Source organism: Penaeus chinensis, unplaced genomic scaffold, assembly GCF_019202785.1.
Source record: "Penaeus chinensis breed Huanghai No. 1 unplaced genomic scaffold, ASM1920278v2 CTG_2701, whole genome shotgun sequence".
Classification (NCBI taxonomy): domain Eukaryota; kingdom Metazoa; phylum Arthropoda; class Malacostraca; order Decapoda; family Penaeidae; genus Penaeus; species Penaeus chinensis.
The window spans coordinates 5001-15000 of record NW_025918108.1 but is presented as its reverse complement, the minus strand read 5'-3'; the positions used below and the strand labels follow the sequence as shown (position 1 = coordinate 15000).

General features: G+C 35.4%; 1 protein-coding gene across 4 annotated transcripts in view; it reads left to right on the top strand.

The window, feature by feature from the left end:
- LOC125024669 (calpain-A-like) overlaps window positions 1-10000 on the top strand; it is a gene marked incomplete at its 5' end in the record, with an annotated part of 16088 nt that overhangs the window by 4980 nt on the left and 1108 nt on the right. Inside the window, 3 exon segments of one of the 4 annotated variants that reach the window (XR_007114790.1) lie at window positions 197-324; window positions 3046-3241; window positions 7188-7359. Coding sequence is in view for 2 of the 4 variants with exons in the window: in XM_047612466.1 (XP_047468422.1) it covers window positions 197-324; window positions 3046-3241; window positions 7188-7300 (437 nt within the window). 4 annotated transcript variants of the gene reach the window in all.

The window sequence follows — 10000 nt, the reverse complement described above, 5'->3', positions numbered from 1 at the left end:
ACCCTCCCCCTCCAATCCACCCTCTCCCCACCCCCCTACCCTCCCCCCCACCCTCCCCCTCCAATCCACCCTCTCCCCACCCCCCTACCCTTCCCTCTCCCCCTCCCTCCCCCCACCTCCCTCCCATCCTCCCCCTCACCCCCACCCTCTCTCCCCTACCTCCCTTCCTTCTTCCCCCTCTCCCTCCTCCCAACAGAATTCAACTTCGAGGGCTTTTCCAAGGACGTGTGTCGGGCCATGATCGCCATGATGGACGTGGACCGCTCGGGCAAGTTGGGTCTGCACGAGTTCCTGCAGCTGTGGACGGACATCCGCGTCTGGAAGGTGAGGGAGGCGAAAAGGAGGCCGTGTTTATGAGTATTTTTTCCTTTTTCGGTCTCTTTGTCTTCTTCTCCTTCGTTTTCTTTGTCTTCTTTGTCTTCTTCGTCTCTTTCGTCTTCTTCTTCTTCAATTCTCGGCTGTGGACGGACATCCGCGTCTGGAAGGTGAATTGGGTCGTTTTTTGCGTGTTTTTGGTCTTTTTGTCTTCTTCTCCTTCGTTTTCTTTGTCTTCTTTGTCTTCTTCGTCTTCTTCTTCGTCTCTTTCGTCTTCTTCTTCTTCAATTCTCGGCTGTGGACGGACATCCGCGTCTGGAAGGTGAATTGGGTCGTTTTTTGCGTGTTTTTGGTCTTTTTGTCTTCTTCTCCTTCGTTTTCTTTGTCTTCTTCGTCTCCTTCTTCTTCTTCTTCTTCTTCTTCTTCTTCAATTCTCGGCTGTGGACGGACATCCGCGTCTGGAAGGTAAAGCAGGTTTCTTTTTCGGTCTCTTTCGTTTTCTTCTTCTTCTTCTTCTACGTCGTCTTCTTCCTCTTCTTCGTTTTCTTTTCTCTTTTCTATTCTCTTTCGTCTTCTTTGTCTGCTGTGGACGGACATCCGCGTCTGGAAGGTAAAGCAGGCCGTGTTTTATTATCTTCTTCCTCTTCTTCGTCTTTCTTCTTCTTTGTCTTCTTTGTCTTCTTTGTCTTCTACGTCTTCTTCGTTGTCTTTGTCTTCTTCTTCTTCCTCTTATTCGTCTTCTTCTTCAATTCTCGGCTGTGGACGGACATCCGCGTCTGGAAGGTATTTTCTTTTTCTTTTTTCTTTTGGTTCGGTCTCTTTGTCAATCTCTTCGTGTTCTCCGTTTTCTTCGTTTTCTTCGTCCTATTCGTCTTTGTCTTCTTCCTCTTCTTCTTCTTCAATTCTCGGCTGTGGACGGACATCCGCGTCTGGAAGGTGAGGGAGACGTCGATTCTGTGGTGGTTTTTGCGTATTTTTCCTTCTTTTTCAGTCTTTTTGTCGTCTTCGTTTTCTTCGTTTGCTTTGTCTTCTTTGTCTTCTTCGTCTTCTTCTTCGTCTTTTTCGTCTTCTTCTTCTTCAATTCTCGGCTGTGGACGGACATCCGCGTCTGGAAGGTAAAGCAGGCCGTGTTTTATTATCTTCTTCCTCTTCTTCCTCTTCTTCGTCTTTCTTCTTCTTTGTCTTCTTTGTCTTCTTTGTCTTCTTTGTCTTCTACGTCTTCTTCGTTGTCTTTGTCTTCTTCTTCTTCCTCTTATTCGTCTTCTTCTTCAATTCTCGGCTGTGGACGGACATCCGCGTCTGGAAGGTATTTTCTTTTTCTTTTTTCTTTTGGTTCGGTCTCTTTGTCAATCTCTTCGTGTTCTCCGTTTTCTTCGTTTTCTTCGTCCTATTCGTCTTTGTCTTCTTCCTCTTCTTCTTCTTCAATTCTCGGCTGTGGACGGACATCCGCGTCTGGAAGGTGAGGGAGACGTCGATTCTGTGGTGGTTTTTGCGTATTTTTCCTTCTTTTTCAGTCTTTTTGTCGTCTTCGTTTTCTTCGTTTTCTTTGTCTTCTTTGTCTTCTTCGTCTTCTTCTTCGTCTCTTTCGTCTTCTTCTTCTTCAATTCTCGGCTGTGGACGGACATCCGCGTCTGGAAGGTAAAGCAGGCCGTGTTTTATTATCTTCTTCCTCTTCTTCCTCTTGTTCGTCTTTCTTCTTCTTTGTCTTCTTTGTCTTCTTTGTCTTCTTTGTCTTCTACGTCTTCTTCGTTGTCTTTGTCTTCTTCTTCTTCCTCTTATTCGTCTTCTTCTTCAATTCTCGGCTGTGGACGGACATCCGCGTCTGGAAGGTATTTTCTTTTTCTTTTTTCTTTTGGTTCGGTCTCTTTGTCAATCTCTTCGTGTTCTCCGTTTTCTTCGTTTTCTTCGTCCTATTCGTCTTTGTCTTCTTCCTCTTCTTCTTCTTCAATTCTCGGCTGTGGACGGACATCCGCGTCTGGAAGGTGAGGGAGACGTCGATTCTGTGGTGGTTTTTGCGTATTTTTCCTTCTTTTTCAGTCTTTTTGTCGTCTTCGTTTTCTTCGTTTTCTTTGTCTTCTTTGTCTTCTTCGTCTTCTTCTTCGTCTCTTTCGTCTTCTTCTTCTTCAATTCTCGGCTGTGGACGGACATCCGCGTCTGGAAGGTGAATTGGGTCGTTTTTTGCGTGTTTTTTCTTTTTGTCTTCTTCTCCTTCGTTTTCTTTGTCTTCTACGTTTTCTTCGTCCTATTCGTCTTTGTCTTCTTCGATCTTTATCATCTCTCTCTTCTTCTCCCTTTTCTTCTTATTATTATTATCATTATCTCTCTCTTATTATCATCATTATCATCTCCCTCTTCCTCTTCTTCCTCTTCTTCCTCTTCTTCTTCTTCTTCTTCTTCTTCTTCTTCTTCTCCTTCTCCCTCTTCTTCTCCCTCTTCTTCTCCTTCTCCTTCTTATTATCATCATTATCATCATTATTATCTCTCTCTTATTTTTATTCTTCTTTCCAGAACGTGTTCCGCCTGTACGACAAAGATTCCTCGGGTCACCTGTGTTCCTTCGAGCTAAGGCAGGCCCTCAATTCTATAGCATTGTCATCTCTCTCTCTCTCCTTTTCCCTCTCCTTCTCTCTCTTCTTCTCCCTCTTCTTCTCTCTCTCCTTCTCCTTCTCCTTCTTATTATCATCATTATCATCATTATTATCGCTCTCTTATTTTTATTCTTCTTTCCAGAACGTGTTCCGCCTGTACGACAAAGATTCCTCGGGTCACCTGTGTTCCTTCGAGCTAAGGCAGGCCCTCAATTCAGCAGGCTACAGGTTGAACAACCACGTGTGCAATGCGCTCATGTTGCGCTACGGGGACGATCAGGGACAGATTGCCTTCGATGATTTCATTATGTGCAGCGTCAAGTTGAAGACCATGATGGGTAGGTTGCAATGTTGCAAGGAATCTTATGTTGTTTTTTTTTTTTTTAGTTTTTTTTTTTTTTTTCGTATGTGATTTCATTATGTGCAGCGTCAAGTTGAAGACCATGATGGGTAGGTTGCAATGTTGCAAGGAAACTTCTACCTTTTGTTTTGTTTTTTTAGTTTACGTGTGTTTTTTTTTAGTTTTGTTCTTTTTTTTTTTTTTTTTTTTTTTTCGTTTGTTTTCGTATTTCGTTTTAAGCGTCAAGTTGAAGACTATGATGGGTAGGTTGCAATGTTGTAATGTTGTTGTTGCAAGGAATCTTATGTTTTTGTGTGTGTGTTTTTTTGTGTTTTTTTTTAGTTTTTGTTCAAATTCGTATGTGATTTGATTATTGCAGCGTCAAGTTGAAGACCATGATGGGTAGGTTGCAATGTTGCAATGTTGGTTTTTGTTTGTTTTCCTGTTTTTTGTTAGTTTTTTTTGTTTTGTTAGTTTTTTGTTTTTTTCGTATGTGATTTTATTATGTGCAGCGTCAAGTTGAAGACCATGATGGGTAGGTTGCAATGTTGCAAGGAATCTTGTGTTTGTTTGTTTATTTGTTTCTTTTAGTTTTTTTTCTGTTGTTTTTTTTTCGTTTTTTTTTTGTCCTATTTCGTATTTCGTTTTAAGCGTCAAGTTGAAGACCATGATGGGTATTTTGCAATGTTGCAATGTTGTAGTTGTTGCAAGGATTCTTCTTCCTCTGTTTTTTTTCGTATTTGCATATTTATTATTATTGCAATTGATTCCGTTGATTGATTGATAAGTTATTGAAAATCTCTCCTTCATTTGCATATTTACTGCATAGGTAATTTTCTTGCAATTTTTTGAGGTTATTGATTATGTAATTACCCATATTATGCAAATAATTGCAGGTATTTTCGTAATGTTGCACAAGGGGGGGGGCGTTTTATGGGATGCAATATTGCAAAATCTTCATCTCTTCTTTTTTGCAACAATTAGATCTGCTGGTGATTTTTTTTTTTCTTGCAAATTAGATTGGTGATTTTTTTTTTTTTTTTTTTGTTTATTTTCATGCAATTTGCAAGATAAGACGTTATTGCACCGATATCTTTAGCCTTTGGTCTTGCAATAACCTTTTGTCCGGTTATTGCAGGATATTGCACGGTTGGTGATTGCAACATGGTTCGTATTTATGTGTGGTGATTGCAGGATATTGCACGGTTGGTGATCGTGTGGTCATTGCAGGATATTGCACAGTTGGTGATTGCAACATGGTTCGTATTTTTGTCCTTATGTGTGGTGATTGCAGGATATTGCACGGTTGGTGATCGTGTGGTCATTGCAGGATATTGCACAGTTGGTGATTGCAACATGGTTCGCATTTTCGTCCTTATGTGTGGTGATTGCAGGATATTGCACTGTAGTCTTTATATTGTTGCACGGCTGGTGATTGCACAGCTGGTGATTGCAATGTGTGCAAGGTGATTGCAATGTGTGTGATTGGGATTCGAATTCGTGATTAATTTTTAGAGAGAGAGTTGCGTTATTAATGATATTAGAGTCATTTACGATGTTATAAATATTGTTTATAATTGATAATGTTATTTATTTATTATTAAGAATGTTATTTATTAAAGTTATTGATAATGTTATTTGCTTAAGAAAAAACTGTGATTCCTTTTTTTTTTTGTTTTGTTAAATTTCTTTGTTAAATTGTTAGATTTATTTCCTTAACAAAAAAATTATGTGTTTGTTTGTTTGTTTCATCAATTAGAATTTGTTTTTAAATTTTATTCCTTATATGAATTTAATTAATTTTAATTCATTTCACCTTTTGATATTCCCTCTGTGTGATTTCTAATATAAATATTTTTTTTTCATATATATATATATTTTTTTTTTCATATATATTTTTTTTTCTTCATATATATATATATATATATATTTATTATATATATATATATTTTTCTATATATATATATATTTTTTTCATATATATATTTTTTTTTTCATATATATATATTTTTTTTTCTTCATATATATATATATATTTTGTTTTTTAATATATATAAATATATGTTTTTTTCTCTATTTTCTTTCTTAAATATTAAAATGAAATAGGGAATATATATATATATTTATATTGATTTCATAATTATTTAATATTATTTATTGTTAATTTCATATAAGGAATAATTATTTGATTAATTATTTGATTAAATAATATTTTAATTTCTTCTATAATTATATATTTTTTCTTCTTATATATATATTTTATTTCTCTTAAAAAAATATATATTTATTTTATATCTATCTAAAAAAATATATATATATTTATTCTCTATCTATCTAAAAAAAAATATATATATTTTATATCTATACATTTTTTTTTTTTTTTTTTTTTTTTTTTTTTTTTTTTTTTTTTTTTTTCTTTCTCTTATATATATTCTTTATCAATTATTTCCATTTATTCCCCAATAATGATTATTATTTTCCAGTGTCTCCATTCCCCCCATTCTTTATCAATTTTCCCAATTTTTTCCTATGTTCTATTTCTTTTTCTGTATTTTCTCTTTCCTTTTATTTTATATATATTTAATTACAATCCACGTAATTATGAATAATTTACGTGATTTTTTTGGCAATCAAATTATGTGCAATTAATATGCTTGATTTGGGTTGCCATATTTCTGTTCATAAGTCACGTTCAGTTGCCATTGTCAACCACATTCATTCAGTCAACCACAATCCACCACAATCAACCAGTCAACCACAGTCCATCAATCAACAATCAACCATAATCTACCACATTCCATCAGTCAACCAGATTCCGTCAGTCAACCACAATCCATCAGTCAACCACAATCAACCAGTCAACCACCATCCACCACAATCAACCAGTCAACCACAATCCACCACAATCAACCAGTCAACCACAATCAACCACAATCTACCCGAATCCACCACCCTCCATCAATCCACCACCATCCACCACAATCAACCAGTCAACCACAATCCACCACAATCAACCCCATTCCTTCAGTTAACTCCATTCAACCACCCTCCATCAATCAACCAGTCAACCACAATCCACCACCCTCCATCAATCAACCAGTCAACCACAATCAACCAGTCCACCACAATCCACCACCATCCATCAATCAACCAGTCCACCACAATCAACCAGTCAACCACAATCCACCACAATCAACCACAATCAACCCGAATCCACCACAATCAACCAGTCAACCACAATCAACCACAATCAACCCGAATCCACCACAATCAACTCCATCAATCCACCACAATCAACCCGAATCCACCACAATCAACCAGTCAACCACAATCAACCACAATCAACCCAAATCCACCACAATCAACTCCATCAATCCATCAATCCACCACAATCAACCAGTCAACCACAATCCATCAGTCAACCACAATCCACCACAATCAACCCCATTCCTTCAGTCAACTCCATTCAACCACCCTCCATCAATCAACCAGTCAACCACAATCCACCACCCTCCATCAATCAACCAGTCAACCACAATCAACCAGTCCACCACAATCCACCACCATCCATCAATCAACCAGTCCACCACAATCAACCAGTCAACCACAATCCACCACAATCAACCACAATCAACCAGTCCACCACAATCCACCACCATCCATCAATCAACCAGTCCACCACAATCAACCACAATCAACCAGTCCACCACAATCCACCACCATCCATCAATCAACCACAATCAACCCGAATCCACCACAATCAACTCCATCAATCAACCAGTCCACCACAATCAACCAATCAACCACAATCAACTCCATCAACTCCATCAATCCACCACAATCAACCAATCAACCACAATCAACCAGTCCACCCCAATCCACCACCATCCACCACCATCCACCACAATCCACCACAATCAACCAGTCCACCACCATCCCCACAGGCCTAGGCGACGACCCGGACCAACTCCAAGCCTTTTACGAGGAATTGATGAGCGAAAACGAAGCAAAGCAACAGAAGGAGGAGGAGGAGGAGGAGGAAGAAGAAGAGGAATAGGAGGAAATAGGATGAAGAAGGCGAGGAGGAGGAGGATGCGTGGATGAGGGGACGGATGGGTGTGATTTTGGGTGATTTTTTTTACCGTGCATGTGATGGGGAGGAAAGGAGAAGGAAAGATGGCGGCAGGTTTTTTTTTTTTTTTTTTTTCTGTCAAAGGAATTTGAATATTTGGATTTTTTTTCTTTCTTTCTTTTTTTTTTGTGGTGTTTCTGTTAGGTTTTTTTTGGGGGGGTTTGTTCTTTTCTTTAAATTATTATTTGTGTGAGTTTTAAATTTTAGTGTTTTGTTTTGTTGTATTATTTGGTGGTTTTTTTAACGTATTTAAGGAAAGAAAGATTGGGAAAATTCTGGACGAGTAATTTTTTCCTTTATTGAGTTTCGTGAAAAATCTTTCGGAAATCACCAAAAAAAAAAAAAAAAAAAAAAAAAAAAAAAAAAAAAAAAAAAAAAAATTTAAACCTTCAGTGATTTTTATATAATTGTTTTCTTGATTACATTCCTTCTAAAAAAAATTAAAAATCGTTATAATTACAAACAGAAAGAAAAAAGTATGAAATTCCTTTGACATCAAAACTAGTGAAAATTCTTTCAAAAATCACCAAAAAAAAAAAAAAAAATTATAATAATAATAATAATAATAATAATATTAAAAATAAAAATTATCCTTCAGTGATTTTTATATAATTGTTTTCTTCATTACATCGCTTCAAATATTTTTTAAAAAAATCATAATTAATTACAAACAGAAAGAAAAAAGTATGAAATTCCTTTGACATCAAACCAGCCATTTTTCATCAAATTTTTTCCTTTTTTTCTGGTGGAGGGAAAAAGCTTCTAATGCATTTTATTCACAACAGGAGAAAATATATATGTATTTGCACATTAAATCACGCAGTGTATATATATATATTCGCTTCCAGATAATTACTAATGAAATGTATATATATTTTCTTGTCGCTTTTTTTGCAGGTTGGAATTGCTTATGTGTATATATATTTATTTATATAGATATATACAGTTATTTACAAGTATATATATACATTTTTGGGTTTTTAATAAAATGGCTGACGTTAATATGCTTTTTTTTGGGAAACTTTGGTCACGGTATTATCTATCTTTATCTATCTATCTCCCTATTTATCTATCTATCTTTATATTTATCTATCTTTATATTTATCTATCTATCTATCTATCTTTATATTTATCTATCTATCTATTCATCTTTTATCTATCTATCTCCCTATTTCCTCGTCTTTTGGATTCATGTTCTTTGTCTCTCTCTCTCTCTCTCTTGCTTTCTCTCTCTTTCTCTCTCTTTTTTTCTCTCTTTCTTTCTCTCTCTTTTTTTCTTTCTTTCTTTCTCTCTCTTTTTTTCTTTTTCTCTTTTTTTCTTTCTTTCTTTCTTCTTTCTCTCTTTCTCTCTTTCTCTCTTTTTCTCTCTCTTTCTCTCTTTTTCTCTCTCTTTTCTCTCTTTCTCTCTCGTTCTCCCTCTCCCTCTCCCTCTCCCTCTCCCTCCCCTTCCCTCCTCCTTCTCCCTCCTCCTTCTCCCTCTCTCTCTCCCTCCCTCCCTCCCTCCCTCTCCTTCCTTCCCTCTATACACAGAAAAAAAATATATGTAAAACAAGGAACAAGAAAATAGATATAACACACAAAAAAAGAAAAGCTTTCTCGACACCAAATCACACGAGACACGAGACTTTTGGGAGTGTGACTGCATATGCATGATTTTTTTTTGCATGATTGTTGCACCCGAAGAGACACACACATACACACGTATATATATGTAGATTTTTTTTTGAGGAGAATAGATGTAGATTTTTTTTTTTTTTTTTTTTTTTTTTTTTTTTAGTTTTTTTTAGTTTTGGATTTTTTTTTGGATTTTTTTTTTTTGGAGAAAGAAATAGATTTTATTTTTTTGTTATTATTTTTGTTATTATTATTTTTTTCTTATTCTTATCTTCATCCTCTTCTTTTTCCTTTTGTTTTCTTTTATATTCTTTTATTTATCAATTTTATCTCCTATCCCCTTTCTTTATTCATTTTCCCCTATTCCCTTTTATTCGTTTCCCCTTTCTCTCCATTTATTACAATTTATTTACATATATATTTATTTACATCATTTACATAATTTTTCACAAAGGGATTTTAATAATTAATTCCCAAAACTAGCTTTCTTAATTAACTTAAAAAATTAATTACATTAAAATTAACTAACTCTTAAATTAATTATTTTATACTAATGGTTTTTGGCTAACGAATTAATTGCATGAGAAAATTAATTATTAATTATTATTTTTTTTTTTTTTTTGTATTGCATGGTTATTTGTATTTTAGTTAATTATGTTTTAGTATTATAAATTAATTATTTAGGAATTATTGTTAAGTTTTATGTGTATATAATTTTGTCTTTTTGAAATTTTCTTGTTTTTTTTTGGTTTAGAGTAAAAAAAAAAAAAAAAATTCTTGTAATTGTAGAATTTTTTTGTTTTTTTGTTGTTGTGTTTGTAACATGTACATGTACACACACACACACACATATGTATAAATATGTGCGCGTTAAGGTACTCTAAATGTGCACATGATACACATTCCTGCGCGCACACGTACACACACACACACGTACACACGTACACACACACACACACACACACACACACACACACACACACACGTACACACACACACACGTACACACAC